The sequence below is a fragment of the Rattus norvegicus genome, chromosome 6 (genome assembly GCF_036323735.1).
Source record: "Rattus norvegicus strain BN/NHsdMcwi chromosome 6, GRCr8, whole genome shotgun sequence".
NCBI classification, from domain to species: domain Eukaryota; kingdom Metazoa; phylum Chordata; class Mammalia; order Rodentia; family Muridae; genus Rattus; species Rattus norvegicus.
In genome coordinates this window covers 126,719,749-126,741,341 of record NC_086024.1, presented here as the reverse complement: position 1 = coordinate 126,741,341, position 21,593 = coordinate 126,719,749, and the positions used below count along the sequence as shown (strand labels likewise).

Genomic DNA, 21,593 nt, shown 5'->3' with positions numbered 1-21,593 from the left:
CCAGTCTCTCTTGAGCTGTACTGCATGCAGTCAAGCTGCTCTGTCTCCAACATAAACGAGACAGGATTTTATAACCACCTGAAAGGAAACTTCATGAGAAGAAACAGGAAAACATTGAAATTCATAATCTACAGCCTGGAAAATGAATTTGTTATTGTTCTCTTATTCCTTCCAGATATAAAGTCTGGCTCTCACAAATATCCGAAAAGCCCAGGGATTTGGCTCTGTACTTTATAAGGTCAGAGCTGTCTCCAACGTTGGAGAACCTGGCTCACTCACACAGGCGGTTAAATGAAATGAAAACCTGTCTACCCAGGATTGGATCTGGGACTCCGTGAGGGAAGTGGGTTTGCGTCTTCCAGGACCACATCGGACTCAGTTTTGTCTGGGTGCCTAGGTGCTGCCTTCACTCCGCGTCTTCTACGTACCTACTGCTATTTCTCCGCTCGCTGCGGGTTGGGATGTCAGTGAGCTTGGGGTCTACTGAGCACTCGTTCTGCAAAGGTGGGGGCTGTAGAGCCATGGCGCTGGGTGGGTAAATAGTAAGCCTCCGGTTCACAGCCGTGCTGAGAAACATGCAAGATCACCACCCTCCAGGAAGCTTCCTCTGCTGACTCTTGACATTCTTATCAAAGCAAAACTGTACTCCTGGCCCATGGCACAAAGCAGCGAGCTCAGGTGAATGGCAGCTGGACCACAGCTCTGTGGCTCTCCTGCCCAGTATCTGTGTTGTAAGCTGTAGTTGCAAGATGAACAGTGTGCTAACAGACTTGACCGTCTGCAGAGACTTCACATTGTCTCTATCTTTCCTGCATTAAGTGCCCATGTTGATAGTGTTCCATAGGCTCCCTTGGCTATATGCCCAGGTTCCATGCATGACTCTTTAACCTGCAAAATAGCTCTTGTACCATACTCTGTGTTGTGTGGTGCACACCTGTAACCCCAGCATTTGGGAGGTAAAGGCAGGAGACAATCAGGAGTTCTGAGCCAGATTTGGCTGCATAACCAGTTTGAGGCTAGCCTGGGCTGCATGAGGCCCTGTCTTAAAAAAACAAAACAAAACGAAAAACAAAAAAGAGGCCAGCAGAAGTGTCTTGTAATCCCAATACCCAGGGAGCCGAGGTACAATTGCCCCAAGTTTGAGGATACTGGACCATATTGATGGTTGTAGGTTAGCCTGGGCTACAGAGTGAGAGCTTGTTTCAAAAAAAAAAAAAAAAAAAGGCACAAGCCCCAAGCCACAAAAGAAAACAACTTAAAGAAATCCTTTACCTATTAAACACCCCCTCCCTGCCCCAGAAGCTCACAACCTGGAGCCACCATTTTTCTTTCTGAGTCTGAAAGTTCTGGGGTACCTGATGTAAGTTGAATTCTATGTGTTTGTGACCGTCACTCTTCTCACTATGACGTCCTCATGGATCATCAGTGTTGCTGCTCCTGTTTTTTGTTTTGTTTTGTTTTAATTACATTTATTTATTTACTTGAGGGGAAGCATGTGTTGCTGTGCACGTGTGGTGGTCAGAGGACAACTTTCAAAAGTTGGTTCTCTTTCCATTCCGTGAGTCCTGGTGATCAGGTTGTCGTTTTGAGGTCAAGCTCCCTCGCCTGCGGAACCTTCTTAGCTTCCCTTTTGCACTGCTTCAATTTTATTTATTCATTTAGATAGGATCTCACTATATTGCCCAGGCTGGCTTTGAACTCCTGGCTTTCAGCAACCTTTGCACTTTAATCTTTTGGAGCAGCTAGGACTACAAGCACATAGCAATGTGCCTGGCTTTCCATATTGTATGGTGTCCAACTTTCAAGTTTAAGTCTGAATAACATTGTTGGGGTGTGTGTGTGTGTGTGTGTGTGTGTGTGTGTGTGTGTGTGTGTGTGAGAGAGAGAGAGAGAGAGAGAGAGAGACATAGACAGACACACAGAAAGACAGACACAGAAGAGATACACACACACACACACGCAGAGAGAGAGAGAGAGAGAGAGAGAGAGAGAGAGAGAGAGAGAGAGAGAACACATTTTGTTTTTGTTTAGCTATTCTTGCATGGACATTTCAATTGTATCCACTTTTGGTTATTATACAAAATGCTGCTGTGAGCATGTGTGTACATACGTCTGTCTGGTCTTTGACTCAGTTCTCTGGGGAATACACTCTGGAGTGGGTCTGCTGGATCACAGGTGAGGATGGATGCCACACAGCCGTACCATTGACCTCCCCATCAGTAATGCACAAGAGCTGTGATCTCTCTACATTCTTCCTATACTTGCTGTTTTCCGTCTTGCATTTTCTTTTAGATTAAAAAATTATTTTACATGTATGAGTGTTTGCTTGCTCTGGGTACAAGTAAGAGACTTCAATGTATAAGGTGAAGAATGATTGAGGAAGATTCTGGATGCCAACCTCTGGTCCCCATAGGAATACACAGACATGTACATATGCACTTACACATGTGCAGCAACACATGTCAACACACACAGGTCTGTACATGTTACACAAATAACCATCTTAATGGGTATGAGTGGCATAGACTTTGCTGTTTTAAAGCATACTGGTGACCACAGTTTCCAGACAAAACATTGGCCGCAGCAAAGAACCAAATTACCCACAGGCAAAGATGTTTACTTGCTTGTGGGTGGCCATGTTGGCTGAGCCAGGGTGTCACGGCATTTCCTACTGCTACCCACTGCCTTTCTTACACTGGTTCCTCCGCCTTCCACCCCCTGGGATGGCAGTTCTCACAAGGCACACGCTAGGGTGGACCCTGGGTTCTTGGACCATTCAAGTCCCGGTTTTCACATGTGGATGGAGGGTTCCAAGTTCTGGTTAAGTGACCTCCTGCAAACACAAAGCCTCCCACATTCTAGCTTTCATGGTTTAAAGGCACAGAGGCTCTTGGCTCTGCAGTCATGTCTGAATAATGTTTAACTCAGGCGGTCTCTATGCAGAATGGTAGAAGGTCAGGACAGTTGGTTGATGACCCAACTGTGGGTCTTTGGATTTTTGTTCCAAAGCAGCAAAGCTTTGTTTTCAACCATGTGACCTAACTCACTATCCCATCACATGAAGCAAGTGTTAAGAGGCCGGCTCTTATGGTAGAGCAGAGGGCTCTGCTGAGAGTTCCCTACTCACTTGCAAGTCCATGGTAAAACTACCAACCAAATGCCTGAGTAGCAGGAGGTCCAGGTTTCCTGGACATGAGCATCCCTCGGCATTCACTCTCCATTTGTTCACTGCCCACAGGATACTCACTGTCACCATCCTGGCACTGTGGCTTCCACATCCTGGGAATGCACAGGTAAGGCTTCGAGTTGTCCAGAAGCATGTCACAAAGCTGGGGGAGGGTTCCAGCCTTGCATTTTAGGGTCCCAGGGTTAAAGGAATGGGGGGCACTCTGCACTTCACTTACTACCCTCCATACATATGGATCACAGCTAAGGCACTAAGAGACGGAGGTTGGTCCAGGGTGATAAAGGTTCCAAGTGGCAGGGTTGTCCCTCTGGGAAACTCACTAACTTAAATGTGAGTTCAGTGTGGTGTTTTTGGTCAGGGTGACCCCCTGGGATGCTTGCAAAGGGCCCCACAGCTGGGTTAGTGTGTGTCCCCACTCACACAATGCCTAGTGAAAGAGGTAGGGAGGAGGTGGAGGTTACCCAAACATCCAATGTGCAGTGTATGGGTCTGGGTGATTCAGCTACCTGGAGTATGTGTGGGGGGTATCCCTTCCTCTGGGAGGGGTGTGCAAGGGGCAGTGAAGTTGAGTTCAAGGCAAGGGTCTGAGAGCAGTTGTAGTATCTCAATTTTAAAGCTACAGGGAGGGTTGTGCCAGGTATGTCAGCCCCAAGTAATATGGTAGGGTTCCTCTAGATTGACGGTTGTCAACCTTTGGGTTGGGACCAGTTCTCTACCCCTTTGGGGGTGGTTGAGCAACCCCTTAACAGAGCTCACCTAAGACTATCAGAAGGCACAGATGTTTATATCAAAACAAAACATAACAGTGGCAAAATTACAGATATGAAGTAGCAGTGAAGTAATTTTATGGTTAGGGGTCACCACAACATGAGGAACTCTATAAAGGGTCGCTGCATTAGGAAGCCTGAGAACCACTGGTCTAGATGGATCAGAGAGGCCTGTCCATGTGGCCCTTCTCATGGAGACAAAAATAGCCCCATTTCTGAGTAAGGCTGAGGGCTGCAGGTAAGGAAGGGTAGGCACCTACCTGTCATGCACAAGGCCATACGCTTGATACCTAGCATTGGAAAAAACATGTTGGGGTGAGACAAGGGGTAGAATTATGAAGTACATTCAAAGGCATTAGACACACTCAGGCTGTTGGAGACAAGAAGGACTTGAGAAGAATGTAAAAGAATTTTAGATCTCAGAGGGACCTTGACATTCTGTAATCTTGTCCCAAGGGTTATAAAGACATCTAGTCCTGAAGCAGACAGTGGTAACATAGTTCCTCTTTGTGACTACTTAAAACTAAGTGAACTAAGTAATGGTACCCCACTTTATAGACAGAGAAACTGAGGCGAAGGGAAGGGATGAGGAGAATAAGGACTCTAGTGAGAGTTAGAAACCAGGTAAACAAGTGTCTTGAGCCCACTTTACCCCAGTACTGAGGTAGAGAGCAGGGCTGGAACCTGATCTCCTGGGTTCTGTGCTATAGACTCCTAGTTCTTCTGGGTCTTTTGTCCTGAGACTCTAAGGCTTGGAACCCTCAGAAGTAGCACAGGCCAGACTCACAAATCACCTCATGGCCCAGGGAAGGCTGGCCTTGAGGCTGGAGTGGGGCCTGGTGACAGGTTTGGCCCAATCGCAGACACTGAACTCATTCCTATCTCAGACTCCAGGCACCTGCAAGGGAACTCAAATTGATCCCAGCTCAGGTTTTAAAAAGTTCACAGTGAAGGCTGGAGAGATGGCTCAGCCCACAGCCAAAAAATACAGAAGTTCACAGCACATAGGAAACAGAGGCGGGAAGACAAGTTCAAGGCCAGCCTGGACTACACAATGAGATTTTTGTCTAGATAACAAAACAAAAGTAAACCAGTTTGAACTAAAACAAACAAAGAAAAAAAACTGCATGTAAAATTATAGCTCAGGTTACAAGTAAAAAATCACAACTGTCACCGATTGCCAAAATGTGTCACTGCCTTGCTGACATTGAAATGAAGGAACATTCCCATCCCCTCTACTTAGAAAATGGGCCATGTCCTACCATGCAGCTTTTGGTTCACGAACACAACTGAGAGCCCGGGGGGCACATTTCATAGGGAACAAAGCACTTGTTAGGGGGTCTGACCAAGTGATCGGATCTGTTTCTCCCCTCTCCTTCTCTACAGCAACAGTGCACCAACGGCTTTGACCTGGACCGCCAGACAGGACAGTGTTTAGGTATGTGACTGACAGTCCTCTTTTAGGTGGGGACATTTGGCGACAGCTCAGTCGCTATGGTGTTCCTGCCATAGCTGTTGTTGAGTGTTGTCAAATCTTCATTTGCCTTCCCCACGGAAGAGCCCAGAGGTGGAATGGCTGAGTCGATGACGCCCTTGTTGCTTATGTTGTTTGTGCTAAGAGTTGCCTATGACCAAAGAATCATCTCTCTCCTCAACACGCATTTCTGTTGGCTCTATTTTCCAGCACTGCCTCCACAAGGCTCCATAAGAATAGTAGCTTAAATGTTGTGTTTCAGATCCTATAGCCCTCTGGTCAGAGGCCCAATACCTGTCTACCAGCCTAATATCAAAATATTGGTGAGCTGTGTTTCTCTGGCACTCAAGGAGAGAGAACATTTTTTTTTTCCTCATGGGAGCAGTTGGTGGCATCCACCCTCCAGAAGTTATGGGTTAGGTCCTCCATCCTTGCTGGTTGTCTAGCGAGGCCCTTCCCAGCTTCTAGAAACTGTGTATACCCCTTGGTTGGTAGTCTATGACGTTCACAATTATGGCTCCCTTCTTCCATTGTAACTCCCCTGACCAAGTCTCCTGCGTTTTCTGTTTTTAATCACTCACACAACTACACTGGGTATCCCACAGCATAACCTAGGATGGATGCTCCCATCTCAAAGCCTGCTGATTGGCAACCTGAATGGAATCAGCCCTGTGACCTAAGGGCTCCCCAGGTTCCAGGAACGAGGAAGTACTTTCTCAGTATGCCATCTAGTGGAGAGAAAATTAGACACAGTGAACGTTGGGACAAATTGGTGGGATAAGGTCATGGTCAAGTGGAGGTAACTGCGGTGGGCCCTGAAAAGGCAGAGAAGAGAGGCAAACTTTATGCTCAGACTCAGTCAGGAGTCAGGTCCAGTTTGAATTGGGTATTGAAGGATGAATAGGGTCCTGAGAGATCTCAACTACAGTGGAAGGAACATCATAGACAAAGAACAGGGATATAAAGGTAGTGCACGTACGGCATGCTGAAGACGGAGCATGGAGGGTGGAGAGGATAGGGCTTGGCCACCCCACATTGGGGGAATAGTTAAATTCTTAATTAGACTTAATTTAGGTCAAATCATTTTTCTGCCCTGAGTCACATCAACTGAGAACCGGAAGGGAGATCGTTGACTTAAAAGCATGAATTGAACCTTGAAGGCTTGGGCTCATTTTAGACTTACAGTACAAAGCTCTTTAGTTCAAGGATGCACTACAGGGCAAAGAGGGCCAAGGCTCCCTTTGCAGCCCATTGCTTTCCCTACAGAACAGACCACTGCACTCTAAACCACAGCATTCGCAGTTCCCAAGCTGGGAGTTGGCATGAATCTCTCAGATGACATGATGGGCGAGCTGCCCGAATCCAGGCATCCCTCCCCAGTCTCCAGATCCACACAGAGCAGGCTCCAGAGCTGGATGCAGAGTCCAGCACCCGAAGCCAGGTCTGCTGCCCACTGGAGCCAGAGTTGGGGCCTCCCTTGACTCCACCCAGACAAGGCTGATTTTTCTAGACAGACCACCACTCTCCTTCCAATGTGAGCTGATCTCCAGCAGGGCTAGACGCAGCCTTGTTTTGCTGGCACCGTGTGAGCCAACTTGAAAGCAATTGCTCTGCTTTCTCAGTAAGTAACTAGCTATGAGCCAAGCCTTGTCTCGCTGGGTGTAAAGGTCTCTTTCTTTCTTACCCAGCTATTACTTTGAATACAAATGGTCCTGCTCTCATGTTTTCAGAGTATAGGAAATGCACAGGAGAGAAAGAGAGAGAGAGAGAGAGAGAGAGAGAGAGAGAGAGAGAGAGAGAGAGAGAGAGAGAAAACCTGGCACGTTTTTGCACTCACAGACTGCTATCTATTTAGTTTTACTGTTGCTTTCCTTGTGTAAATCAAGGGCATTTTTTATCTACTATATTCCTATATGTTAAAGAATACATTTGCCCAGGTCTCAAATGTGGTATTCTTTAAAGAAAAACATGAAGTCAACAATAGTCCAGGTTTCTGTGGGTGGGGGTCATTTGTGATAAGAGGGCTTAAAGAGATAATGTTTGGCAAGACAAGTCACTTCGAGTCAAGTTGGCTGATGTTGGGGAACATCAGGTTGCAATGAGTCAGGTGAAATGTTAGAAGGCCATTCCCATCATTCTGCTCTGATTTAATGTGCACATGCCTAGTGTCATGGATTTTGTCCTTTCTGTGGCCTCTGCAGATATTGATGAATGTCGGACCATCCCTGAGGCTTGCCGTGGGGACATGATGTGTGTCAACCAGAATGGCGGGTATCTGTGCATCCCTCGAACCAACCCAGTGTATCGAGGGCCCTACTCCAATCCCTACTCTACATCCTACTCAGGCCCATACCCAGCAGCTGCACCACCAGTGCCAGCTTCCAACTACCCCACGATTTCCAGGCCTCTTGTCTGTCGCTTTGGGTATCAGATGGATGAAGGCAACCAGTGTGTGGGTGAGTAGCCCGGTAACTGTCCTCTCACATAGTAGACTTTCTCAAGAGTTCTGACGAAATCTGAAATGTGTTCCCAAATGGAGCTAACCACCATGAAATATGACAACCAGACAGTGGTTTTCTGTTTACAAGTGATGTAATGTTTTATTCCAGATATATTTCTAGATCCTCTTCTGAATTATCTAGGAAGCCAATTTGCTCTTTCTATCAATTGATCAGGGGCTGGGGATTTAGCTCAGTGGTAGAGCGCTTGCCTAGGAAGTGCAAGGCCCTGGGTTCGGTCCCCAGCTCCGAAAAAAAGAACCAAAAAAAAAAAAAAAGAAAAAGAAAAAAAAAAAGAAAAATTGATCAATCCATCCATCATCTATCCATCTATCTATCAATCAAATATCCATCCATCATTCAGCATCCATCATTTATCCACTCATTCATCCACCATCTATCCATCCATCCATTCATCCATCTAGCATCTACCATCCATCCATCCATCCATTCATCCATCCATCCATTCATCCATCCATCCATCCATCCATTCATCCATCCATCCATTCATCCATCCATCCATCCATCCATCTTCCATCTACCATCCATCCATCCATCCATCCATCCATCCATCCATCCATCCATCCCATGGATCTCATTGATGATCAACCTCATGTTTTCTCAACTAAATAACCAATGCATCTATCTTATCAGACTCAGGCTCTGTCGTCTATGTATTGAACAATTGAGTATTGCTTCAGAAAAGCCCTGAGAGCCAACACAAGATCTGGAAAAGAAAGTGGGTTTCTTATGTGGGAGCCAGTGTTCTTATGACTAAAGGATGGGGACTCTGGCGGTTATGTCACAAGCCCCAAAGGAATTAGCAGCATCCTATGGAACTTCCGATTCTATTGACCAGTGCCGCCTTGGAGAAGAGTTGCCTGGGGTCCTGCCCAGTCCTTTGGTAGTAGTTGGACTAAATTCCTGTAACTGTCTCCAGCTTTGGAGGGTTACATCGAAGAGAGATTGACAGTGAAGCTCAAACTCTTTGACTTTGTGTCCCCTCTGCCAAGTTTTTTCGGTCTTAGATCCCTATCATAGGCATATTTAGAAGGACACATGCATCCTGTTATTCTCATGAGGATTGAGGAAGGTAAAGCACACATGAAAATAGGAAATTTAAAAGAATGTAATAAAAAAAATTTGAATTGAAATTCTAACATTACCTTTTCATGGCCTTAAAAGTGTGAGAGACCATCAGTCTAGTTAATAAGATTTTTGAGGGTTTCAGGGTTCTGAAGTATTGGTCTGTAACCAACAGCTAGAGACTGTGCTGATTATAATATATAAATATATTCATGTGAATGAATGTGCATTTACACTTAAAATATTCAAACAGTATGCAAATATATGTCCTTTAACACTACAGGGAAAACTGAATATACCTGAGTTCATAATGCTGCCTTATTACTGGTCTCAAAGGACCTTGTGTGTACGTTGGGTCACATATACATGTGTGGATTGAGATTTACCTTAACTAAGAACATGACAAGGGAACATGTGGAACCCAGTCGAGCCACATGCTTCTCAGCTCTGCAGGAGAAGACAGCATCGTGCTTCCTTATGACACATAGCAGAACAAAAGGCCATTGTAACCAGAAGGGACGTTATGACTGCTCTTTAGCTGCAACCTCTGATTTTTCTTTGGAAACGTGACTGTAGACCCCGGCAAGTTAGGTCTTTGCAGTTAGGACATGAAACCAGCCAACTGCTCCCATCTGAGAGAGAGAGAGAGAGAGAGAGAGAGAGAGAGAGAGAGAGAGAGAGAGAGGAGATACTGGAGGGCAGATGAGCTGAGTGAAGACAGCACAGGCTTTTGGAAAAGGGTCTCGTCTGGTCCTGGTGTAGACAGTTCTTGGGCTATCTCACTCAGCCCTTCCATCAAACATTTGGGCATTCACTGCCTTAGAGATCCCTGAATGCCCTTCTCCGTCCTACATACCTTCTTTCAGGGACTCAAGCTCTTGGCACTGAAGACATGCTGGGAAGCCTATTCATTTAGTGACCCCTCTGACGTCATACCGCTTGTGGTTCTGAACCTGTTACATAGACATGTGGAGCCCTTAATAATGGCCCTTTTGTAAGCCCAGTACAATCTGGGAACCCCAGCAAGGACTGGCACCAGGCCCACCCATTTCCAAAATGTCTAGTATTATGCATTCATAAGTCTTGAGTTCTTCTGACTTCCCTTCACTCCACCCCACCGTTTCCTGACTTACCAGGGTTGAGGCCTCTATGGGCATTGTGAGAAGTGGTGGCTGGGGGCCAGAGCAGGGGAAGGGCTGGGAAGGGCAGCTCTCTAACTGATGGTCCAGGGAAGTGGGGCAGGGGGCAGAGGCAGAGGAGAGGGAGCAAGTCAGCAGGTGTGTGCCAGGGAAAAGGCCTTCGAAGGAGAGCAGGCATTCCTGGAGCTCAGGAGGCTCTGAGGAGGGAACAGTGATGAGTGTTGAGGATTCCGTGAGAATTTGAGACATTTCTGAAGCTTTGGTGGCTCACGGAGAGAAGCCTGTACTCCTCCCCTTTAAAACAAACCTAATAGCATCACCACCAGCAGCAATGGTAGTGACAGCAAGCACTGGCTCTGTCTGTGTAGTAAGGTCATGGGTCCTCAGCACACTACAGGTAGAACTGGTATTTCTGCTGTGCCTCCAAGGACGTCAAAGCACAGAGAAGTTAAGGCACCTGGCTGTGGTCACACTGTGTGTTGGGTTGAGTCCCAGTTTGAAGCATTCAGGCTCTGACTGAGGAACCTGGTGTTTGGGCTGTGAAAGTTTACTATATGCGAAGGTTATAGAAAGTGCAGAAGTCACTGTTAACAGCAAAGCCCTTGCTCATTTTAAAAGAAAGTTTTTGTTCTGTAAAAGTCAGAACTGGACAAGAATTGAGAGAACACAGTGAATGTTTTCTGCTTGCCATCCAAGGTTAGAGGTTATGGTCTCTTCTTTAGTTTTAGATGCCAAATCAGTTTAGATGTTATAGGATCAGCTGAAAAAAGTAAAATTCTTTATAAGAAGACCACAGAACACACTCAAATGTCTTCTTTAAAATGTATACTATGCTGGGTGGTGGTCATGCATGCCTTTAATCCCAGTACTCGGGAGGTAGAGAAAGGAGGATCTCTGAGTTCAAGGCCAGCCTGGTCTACAGAGTGAGTTCCAGGACAGCCAGGGCTACACAGAAAACACAGTTAGCCCCCAAAACAAAGCAAAACGAAACCAACCAACCAAACAAAAACAAAAGCAAAACAAAAACAAACAACCCCCCCAGTGCCTGTCCCAGAAAACCAAGTTAAAATACATTATCAAACTTATAAATGTCAGCAAAAATTCATTTTTACCATGAAATATCGAGATGTTGTTTAGATTGATTGTCTTACAAATGCCTTTTTCACAGAACTGGGGAGACAGATTAGTGCTCAAAATGCTTGCCTCACAGGCATGAGGACCTGAGTTCAGATCCCGAGTCTCCATCAAACTGCCCTGTAACCTCCACAGAGGCACTGTGGCATAAGCATGAACATGGAATAAAATATAATGAAAAGGAAGACTTACTTGATGTAGAACTCTATGTGCACACTCACATACATGTGGAGCGTATGTGTACCTCCCCATACAGCATGCATTCACACATGTGCATTTCCTCCACACCCACAAGTGCCTTTCCCCCATGCTTCCACAGAGTTAGGTCTGTGTAGCTTCCTTAATTGCCTCAGTTGCTGGCTCCATCCCTTCTCCTTGCCACTTCCTGGTGGACACAAAGATGTTTGTCTAGAGTGGCCACTCATAGCCCATTCCTTCTTCCCAACTGGTATTCTGGGAGCTGGAAAGAGGTCTAGAGACTTGGACCAGTTCTGTTGTAATGCTCTGGGCAAACATCTTCATAGGTGGTGTCTTTAGTCTTCTGCTCTTTCCATTCATTCCCTGGTTTCCTTTCATAAAGTATGAGAGTCATCTTGAACAAGCTAATGGTTGTTTCCTCGTCTTGAAGCTCAAACTCCTGGCATTTCAGACCTACTTTGTTTCTTTCTTTCTTTTTTTTAAAAAAGAATTATTTATTTATTATATGTAAGTACACTGTAGCTTTCTTCAGACACACCAGAAGAGGGCATCAGATCTCATTACAGATGGTTGCAAGCCACTGTGTGGTTGCTGGGATTTGAACTCAGGACCTCTGGAAGTATAGTCAGTGCTCTTAACTACTGAGCCATCTCTCCAGCCCTCAGACCTACTTTCAAAGAAGCATCTTCATCATATTAAAGTTAGCTTGTGTCCTCTTCCCATAGACTGACAGTACCCCAGTGCCCCCAGTGCCCCCAGTGCCCCCAGTATCCCTATTACCCCCAGTATCTCTTACCTTCCTTCTTGCCTTCTCTGTTTTGGGTTCCACTTCAGTGGTGACTAAACTCTGTTTGGAACAGTATGGCCTTGGGTTTGAGTCCCTGAGTCCCTGGCTAAAAGTCTAGATAACTTGGGACATTTTTGTGGACAGAGGCATAGTGACCCAAGAATTACAGTCCCCAAGCCAAGAATGTTTTGAATTGAGAAGAACGACAGCTTGGCTCGAGAATGACCCGTTCCACAAGGCTGTTGGGACTCAGAGCTGGGTACAATGTGTCACCCAGCTTTTCCACCCCTGGAATATATGGTAACCAGACTTTTTAGATGGGGGCTGAGGGCAGTCAGGCAGAGCTGACTGGCAAGGATGAAAGGCTGTTGGAGTTGAGGTCACAGACCTGGACCCAGACATAGTGCAGATCAAACAGCACACAGAGTTCTGAGCCAGCTAAGAGCCATCTGGGAAAAACAGGGGTTGGCCATGTTGAATTCGAAGCAAGGGGTGGGGGTTTGTGTGCAATGTTGGGTTTCCTAGGTTCAAACTGCCATCCTGGAACCTTCTTTTCATGACACATTGCCTCTGTGACCCAATCCTGGAATGTGGCTGCCACCAGTCTCCGCGTATTTATTCCTCATGGGCTTGACATGCCATCTCTCCGGGTGACATTCTGCATAAGCCTGGCTTTGCTAACCAACTTGGCTCAGGAGCAGGTTAGGGACCCCACCAGTTACAGAAATCCGTGCTCTGTTCTGCAGCTGAGAACGCTGTTTCTCCAGAGCCGTTCTACCCCAGGGATCTTCTGCCCACTCCTGAGACCACGAGCGATGTCTTCTATTCCCTACTTGGTCTGGGCTTTTGTGGTGAGTGATCAGGGCACCCAAGCAGGCAGAGAGCAACAAAGAACAGAGCTTTCTGGAAGATGCATTGAGTTGGCCTAAGACGCTCTTGAGTTATTTTTCCTGACTGCTAGCCAGTATTTAGTCAACTAATTTACTTCACAGAGTGCCTCATTTATGCCAGGCTCTCTGGTTTAGGCACAAAGGAGAAGTAGCCAGGGGTCTGTGGTCAAGGCAGGGAGATCAGATACTCTGCAAGCAGCTGAAAGACAAGGGAGCCTGAGAGTTGTTAATGTGGTACAGGCTCAGGGCCAGGAAGACTGGGAATGGAAGGGCTGAAGCTCTGAAGTCAGGCAGACCCTGCATTTCTCCCCGGTTGACTATTTCCTGCAGCGGACGCCTGGGGTTCTATACTTTCATCCACAACATATAAAATAGGTGTGACCGTGCCTGCCTGCATGCAAATACCTGACCTAGAGTCTGCATGGGATGTCCCACACAACGTTAATTGGAAACGATTCATGGAGGAGGCCGCTAGGGTCTTGAAGCAACAGCCAAGTGCAAAGACTCACGCAGTCTGAAATGCATCGAAGGCCCAATTCTTAGAAACCTTAAAAAGATGACCCAAAGCTGAACTTGACCACGCCCACGACGTAGGCCTTCAAAGCCTCGAGGAGCCCTTAAAATCTGCTTCGACGTCCCAGAAGAGCTTGGTTTGTTTAAGTTGTGAGACAAAGCCGTGGAAGCCAGCCCAGTGTGGCATTTGTGCCCAGCCCCAAGACCCGGCCAAGAGCACGTTGAAACCTCAGCCGCAGCGCGGCAGATCTGTGGTTAGCACACATGAGGGAGGTATCGGAGGCCTTCAACTCTAGTGCTCATTCTGTATTTTCTCTCCAGCTCTCCAGCTAGGGCTGTAATGTGACGCCCGGGCCTCAGGCTCAGAGAGTGTGCAGAGTAGAGGGTTCTTTAGTAGCTGAGGGGTTTGGGACCAACTAGGCTCGGGAAGGAAATAACGTCCCACAGAAGCAGGGGCTTTGCAGTTGGCTTTTGTCGTTAGCCTTTGAGCTGCTCCGGCAAGCCTGTCCACTGGCAATTTATTTTTTTTTTTGTTTTTTTGATTTTTGAATCAGATTTTTCTGTGTAGCTCTGGCTGTCCTGGAGCTCACTCTGTGGACCAGGCTGGCCTTGAACTCAGAGATCCTCCCGAGTGCTGGAATTAAACGCGTGCACCACCACCACCACCACCTGGCCCATTTTTCTAACTATAAGTATGGCTAATACTACAAACCTTCGAGGATTATTTTGAGAATTACATAGTATACTGCATGCAGATCATCTGATCTGGCTGGCTCACGGCAGCAGCTTCCATAATAGTTACTACCATGATTTCAAACCTTACCCTTTCTGTTGCTGTCTCCTACTCCTGTTTCCACAGCCCTCCACTCCTAGTGGTTCCTGTTACTGCTTGTTCTTTCTCCTGGAAAGTAGCCGGAGCAGCTCATGCTTTTGGAGGCCTAGGACTGGCTTATTCCCATGTTTCGTTCAGCAGTTGGAGTTAGCATGGACTTCCACAGAGAACTCAGCAGAGACGGGACTCTGGGAAGTTACCTGGTAGGAAATGCAGACATAGCTCCAGAGGTCAGGGGACACGAGCTACGGTGCTCCCAGGCCGCTAACCTAGGATCACACCTGAAGCCACAAAACCCTTGTCTCCCCACCCGCTCACTTAAGGAGAGGCGGAAACATTTTAAAAATTATAATCACCAAGTTGCCTGGGTCCATTAAAATGTATTATTTTACTTAAAAACAGCTCCCCCCAATTATATTAAAGCCTAACCTGAGGCAGCAGGCTGTGCTGGTAAAGGGGCAGCTAAGACAGGGGTAAGAGCTGCACCTCAGCCCTTGATTTACTCTTTATTGGCTGAGGGCGTTAAGAAAGTCAGATACCCTCTCTGATCTAAGTGTTGTCAGCTGTGAAAAGGTTTAGTGTGGTATTAGGGCTCTGTCTTAGTTACGGTCTTATTGCTGTGAACAGACACCATGACCAATGTAAGTCTTATAAAGGACAACATTTCATTAGGGCTGGCTTGCAGGTTCTAAGATTCAGTCCATTATCATCAAGGAAGCCAGGAACAGGCTCACATCCTCAGGCAGCTAGGAGGAGCGTCTCCAAGCCCACACCACAGTGATACACTTCCTCCAAAAGGCCACACCTTCTAATAGTGCCACTCCCTGGGCCAAGCATATGCAAACCATCACAGGTTCTCACCCTGAGGTCAGTACATTTAAATCAAGGTCTCTAGTTTTTATTCCCTGATCCATGGCTAATATATAATTGAGAGCTAGCATTGCTGTCTGGTATGTTGGTAACTTGCCACAGGCCTCTTAGGGCCTCTGATTGTGTAAAGCCAGGTGTTTAGATCACAGCACAGCTGGGACAGTTACTTCAAACCGACTTGGAAATCTTATTCATGATTGTCACTGCTCTGGAATTTAGAGAAGGACATTAGATCTATTGGTCAACCTTGCTATTCCATGCACTAAGGGACATGTGTATATACACAGCTGGGAGAGATGGCTTGGTCAGCAAAGTGTCTGCTAGGCATGGGGATTCTAGTTCAATCCCAGCACCCACCAGACCCCCATGTGAAGCCGAATGTGGCAGCCTGGGCTTCTATCACCAATATGGGTGAGGTGGAGACAAGCTGTCTGGTGTCTACTGACTAGCCAGTCTCGCTGAATTAGTGAGTGTCAGGCTCAGTGGCTCAAAAGTAATGTGGAGAGGAACTGAGGAAAACATCAGAGATTGACCTCCAGCTTCCAGACGCCTGCTCGCACACATACACACACGCACACCAACTGAATCAATATTAAAAAGGATATATGGAACTCTTCCACACACTTGTCTTTTAGAACGCTTTGGTCACTTTCACAATATAGAGTTTTCCTTGGTACTCCTATGGCTTTTGTTTTATGCAGTTTAGAAACATTGTTTTGGGGGTTGGGGATTTAGCTCAGCGGTAGAGCGCTTGCCTAGCGAGCACAAGGCCCTGGGTTCGGTCCCCAGCTCCGGGAAAAAAAAAAAAAAAAAAAAAAAAAGAAAAAGAAACATTGTTTTGAGAAGGGGGGGAGGGTGCATCCATGCAAGACAGTTTTGTGACACACATAGCTCACTGGGACAGATGATTTGTTGGGTCCTCTGCAGCTCCAGAATGTTCTGCCTTCCCAGTGTGTGTGTGTGTGTGTGTGTGTGTGTGTGTGTGTGTGTATGTGTGTGTGTGTGTGGTGTGTGGTGTGAGTGTGTGTGTGTGTGGTATGTGTATGTGTGGTGTGTGTATGTGTGGTGTGGTGTATGTAGTGTGTGTGTGTGTATGGTATGTGTGTGTATGTGTGTGTATGTGTGTGGTGTGTGTGTGTGTCTGTTTGTGGTGTGGTATGTGTGTGTGTGTGTGTGTGTGTGTGTGTGTGTGTAAAGATAGTAACTGCAAGAAGACAAGAAGAGGGATGGAGTACGGGCAGTACAGTAGAGCAGGCCCACTTGGCTCTGTTGTAATGGTTCTGACTAAAATGGCAATGTCCCAAGTCTCCAGATCAACCCTGCTGGATGACCATGGAGTCACCTGCCAGGGCTGGGGAAAGCACTAAGCGTGTAGTTTTGAAATTGGTCGAGGGTCATGGCAGAGGTGGTAGCTTCACTATGCTGTCCTGGCTAGTCTCAAGCTTCAGGGGCCAAGTAAGTTTTCCACCTCAGCCTTGGAGGTGGCCAGGGCTCCAGTGCTTCCCCACCTGTGAAAGTGGAAGATGGCGATTGTACCTCCGTATTCATCGTCAAGGCTAGACACAGATGTCTTTTCAAACAACCTCTCCCTAAAGGTAGATTGAATATACCCTTGGTGGACTATAGAACCGAATAGCCTGGGGTGGCTCAGAATGTAACTTAACCGTTTCTGTGCACACCTGTGAGGCTCTCCTCTGCTATCGGTGGTGTCTTCAGGGCATCGCTGACTCTCACCTGCACTGCAGCCATGATGCAAGAAACAACCTGGGAGCTGTTTGTGCCACAGAACGAATGAAGTAAGAAGCGAAAACACCATATGATTGCAGGTCACCTGTTTCGCGTGTGAGGTCAGAAGAACTTAGGAGTCATATCAGTGTCCCAACAGCAGATTAGTGGAGGTAACCTCTGTGAGCCCCAAGCTATAATTCCTACCTCTAGGAAAAGAAAGGAGGGTCTTCGTTTCTTGAAGGGCCTGGATCAAGTGACTTATGCCAATAGAGAGTGGGAGACAGTGTGATGGTACAGAGAGAGCCCGGATTTAGATTCACCCACACTTTACACCCTTCATTTCACAGTGACCTAGCTCAGGATTTAAACACCTGCAGATAATACCATGTCTGCAGGATGGGATACCAAGTGTTTACTTGTGGGCTGGAAGTTTCGAGAGAAGATGCTGTGTGGCTGATAGTTTTGTTTGCACCCTCCGAGAGTCGTACTGTTTCTGTTGCCTGCTTTAAACAACCTTTCTTCTTTGTGGCTTAGTTGTGGATGTCCAGTCACGAATGCTTGGTGGCTTCTTAGCACAGGCTGGAAGATTTGAGAAGAGAGCAGCAAACAGAGAGAGAAGGGAGGTGGGGTTCCCCCTTCAGTTTAGGATTACACACATACAGCTGCATATTGCTTAGAATGGGGGTGCGTTCTGAGAAGTACACTGTTGGTGGTCTGGTCACTGTGGAAATGTCGAAGCATCTACTTGCTCCAGCATCATCAGGTGATATACTCACACCAGACGTCATATAGACACCTCCTGTCGTCGATTCACTAAGCAAGCATGCTGACTCTTCTCTCCATCTGTCTCACCAAAGTGGCTCTTGAACCTTCTCTGGGACCCTCATGGTTAAGCCTCCGGTGCCAGAGCAACTTGGATACCCCGTTCCCCTTCTTCTCTCTTGGACGGCTAGTTTATCTGGACACATAGGTTCCACAGTGTTCTAGCCTGACAGGCTGTTGTGGGGATTGAGGGCTGAAAGCCCTCTGTACCAGCTTCCCTGGACCTCAAGCTGAAAGCTGAAAGTCAAGGGCTCCCTACCACCTGGTTATGTGTCTTGTTTGTATCTTTTATATTGAGGGCACGATGTAGGGCTCCGGAAGTGGGTTGGATTCTTGGTGGCGGCATTCCTGGGATGCAGACATTGCACTATGTAGCCACAGCCTATGGTAGAGTGAGCTCTCAATCAGTTATAATCATAGGAATGAATGGCATGAATGAATGGATGCATGGAAGGAAAGTGTTGGTATTGACAGCTTAACAAAGCGATGTTTCCCTTCTCTCACTTGATCTCTCATTCCTCACACAAATTCCAGCTCTTTGATTTCCCACGCTGTGTTGGGTGCCAAGGCAGGCCATGGTAACCATGATGGTCGCTGGGTATACCCCGCACTCAGATCGGGGTTGGCCTATGACTGCACTGTGAGTAGTGAATAGAACTGGATATACAGGGAAAATGAGAAGCTGATGGGATGTAGCCGGCGAAGGCCTTTGGGTTAGATGATTTGTGGAGTTCTACCTCTACTGGCCTTTTCTTAAAGGCTCTCTTGAAGGGGGAAGGACATTCACAGGATTCTTTTCTTCCAGAGCACTCCAGACGGCAGACAAGAAGTCAAGGACTGAACTTCCATTTCCCTCCAGCTTGTTGGTTTGGGCCCAGAGGGGAGATGGGGACAGTCTGAGCTGGTCCTGCCCTAGGCAGCCAGCATCTGGGGCAGGCTCAGGAGACATCTGACGTGGTAGTGTTGGGGAGGCAGTGTTGCCTGGGGGCTTTTCAGGGCTGTCTGACTTTCCTTCAAATTAGAACATTTGCAGAAATGCAGCCAGACTTGATTCATGAGTTCTGCATATTTCACAGGTCTTTACACATCCCCCAGGAATCAGTGAGGTCAGACAGAACAAACTTCACATCCGGAATCAGTATGAAGTTGGCATCTTCCATAGTTCCCGTGGGAGGAGGGAGGATAATAATCTTGAGGGAGGTTATATGAAACAATGCAAAGACGCAAAAAATTCCAGCCTCTGCTTCATTCCTATGGGGGACAAAGAAAAGATATATGTTTTCCGTATCGGAGCCTGGTGAAGAGTAGCCATGTCTTCTGGGGCCAGTGTTACTAGGATGAAGAATGATGGGACAGGGCTGCTAGGGTGACTGATGAACTCAATGAGCGCTCGGGACTGATCATAGCATCTTGTACTTGTCCTTTGGCGCACTCCGTAGCAGTGATAAATCCACATGCCTGGTTATTTAACGTCTCACGGCCTAGCAGGAACTTTCTGTCTTGCTCACCACTGTATTTTTAGTGCCTGATGAGAATTTGCTGAATGAGCAGATGAGCCACACATGGTGAGAAAGAGAGAGAGAGAGAGAGAGAGAGAGAGAGAGAGAGAGAGGCTGATAACATCACAGGTGGTGTTGCTCACGTAGGCCCAACTTATTACTTGCTGATGAATCCATTCATTCCTTGATTTCTTTGCAGGAGTCAGGTAAGTTGGTGGGAACTGCAAAATCTGACACATAAGCATCACAACACAATGGGCCTACATCAGAGGTACAGGGCATTGGGCTAGCCTTGGCTAGGGTAGTCACAGCTTTCCAGGACATCTGCATCTATTTAATCAGATAGCCATGGATCCCTTCTCTGCATCGGACTCTGCCAAGTTCGAGGGATGGACAATATACACCCTTACCCCTATCCCAGCTGAGGGTGCTGAGTCAGGGGAGAAACAGGCACATAAATAGTCAGAATCTCTCCAGGGGTAGCCTGTGAGATCAGTTGGGGTGCTAAAAGGGTGCTCTGTGTGAATTCCATACTGAGAAGGGATCTGCTGGCCTTTAGGGGATCATTGGGGGTTTGAGCAGGAGTTTCTTGTTAGGGAAGGGTGGGGAAAGATGAAGGCTAGGTACAGCAGGAACAAAGGGGTGGAACGGAGAAGTTCATGGTACGTTCAGGACTGCTAGTGTCAGCGGTCAGCCTTGGCTGTGATCACGCTGGTCACCCGCCTGTGCACACACCTACCCGATGTGCTTCATAGGCACAGGCTGAGAACAGGGAGGCTTAGAATTAGAGATGAGGCTTTGAAACTGTCTGGGACTAGACTGTCTGCCATTGAGAGCCTTGCAACTGACTTGGGCTATATTCTGTGAACAGAGAGTTAAAAGTTACTTTTACATTGGTGTCTTAGTTAGGATTTCGACTGTTGTGAAGACACCATAACCATGGCAACTTGTATGAAGGACATCTAATTGGGGCTGGCTTACAGTTTCAGAGGTTTAGTCCATTATTGTCATGGCAGGAGACGTGGCAGTATATAGGCATTGGACAGGAAGCTGAGAGTGCTACATTTTGATTTGAAGGCAGCAGAAGGAGGCTGCCATATTGGGTGTAGCTCAAAGCCCGCCTCCACAGTGACACACTTCCTCCAACAAGGCCACACCCACTTCAACAAGGTCACAGCTTCTAATAGTGCAGCTCTCTATGGGCCATGCAGTCTATGGGGACCATTCCTATTCAAATGACCACAATTGGTTTCAAGGTTTCTAGAAGTTTAGTCAATGGGCGTCTGGATCTAGTCATAGCACTGCAGTAGCAAGAAATGGGGTGCTCAGTCCCTTTTTCTTAGTACTATATCTTCTCATTCATGTGAGAGAGGAACTAGATAGTGGTTAAAGGGGCCCTTTAACTCCCTCAAGGCCAAGGCTGGCTTTTATTGCCATTCCCCAAGATCCTATGAACTCTGATGTATGCCAGGTGCCATGTGCTGTGATGACAGATGAAGGGTGACTTAGAGTCTTAGTCCTAGTGAGTAGTGACTGGCCACTTCATATGTGCCTCTGTGTTCTCAGGCCCCTTATCAGAACGCTCCTTTAAGATGTAGCAGAGCTGTGTCAAGTCCCTCTGGAAAGAGGTATCTGTGGGTGGCCATACAACCAATCCTGGGGATGACAAGCACACAAGACTGTGAGGAGGATCTGCAGGCAGCCATGTAGAACACAGGCTCTTGGGAAGTCAGGACCCTCTGAGATCGACCAGGATTTTAAAAATACAAGAGGTCCACAGTGGCAGAAGTTTCTAAGAAATGACCCATCTAAGACTTCTGGAACACCTTTTCTTTGTCTCAATAGCTTAATCTTCCTCTCTCTCTCTCTCTCTCTCTCTCTCTCTCTCTCTCCCTTCCTTCCTTTCTTTGTTTCTTTCTTTCTTTGTCTCTCTCTTTTTTGTTTCTTTCTTTGTTTCTTTGTCTCTCTCTTTTTTGTTTCTTTATTTGTTTCTTTCTTTAAGATAGGGGCTCACTGGGTTGGGGATTTAGCTCAGTGGTAGAGCGCTTGCCTAGTAAGTGCAAGGCCCTGGGTTCGGTCCCCAGCTCCGAAAAAAAAAAAGAAAAAAAAAAAGATAGGGGCTCACTTATCTAGACTGGCTTTGACTTTTCTATATAGTCTATATAGTCA

General features: G+C 46.9%; 1 protein-coding gene across 3 annotated transcripts in view; it reads left to right on the top strand.

Moving 5' to 3' along the window:
• Positions 1-21,593, top strand: part of Fbln5 (fibulin 5) — a 78,748-nt gene that overhangs the window by 1,506 nt on the left and 55,649 nt on the right. For all 3 annotated transcript variants that reach the window (NM_019153.4, XM_006240459.5, XM_063261574.1), the window contains exons 2-4: positions 3,239-3,293; positions 5,341-5,392; positions 7,630-7,884. In NM_019153.4, coding sequence (NP_062026.2) covers positions 3,239-3,293; positions 5,341-5,392; positions 7,630-7,884 — 362 coding nt within the window. The remainder of the gene's footprint in view (positions 1-3,238; positions 3,294-5,340; positions 5,393-7,629; positions 7,885-21,593) is intronic.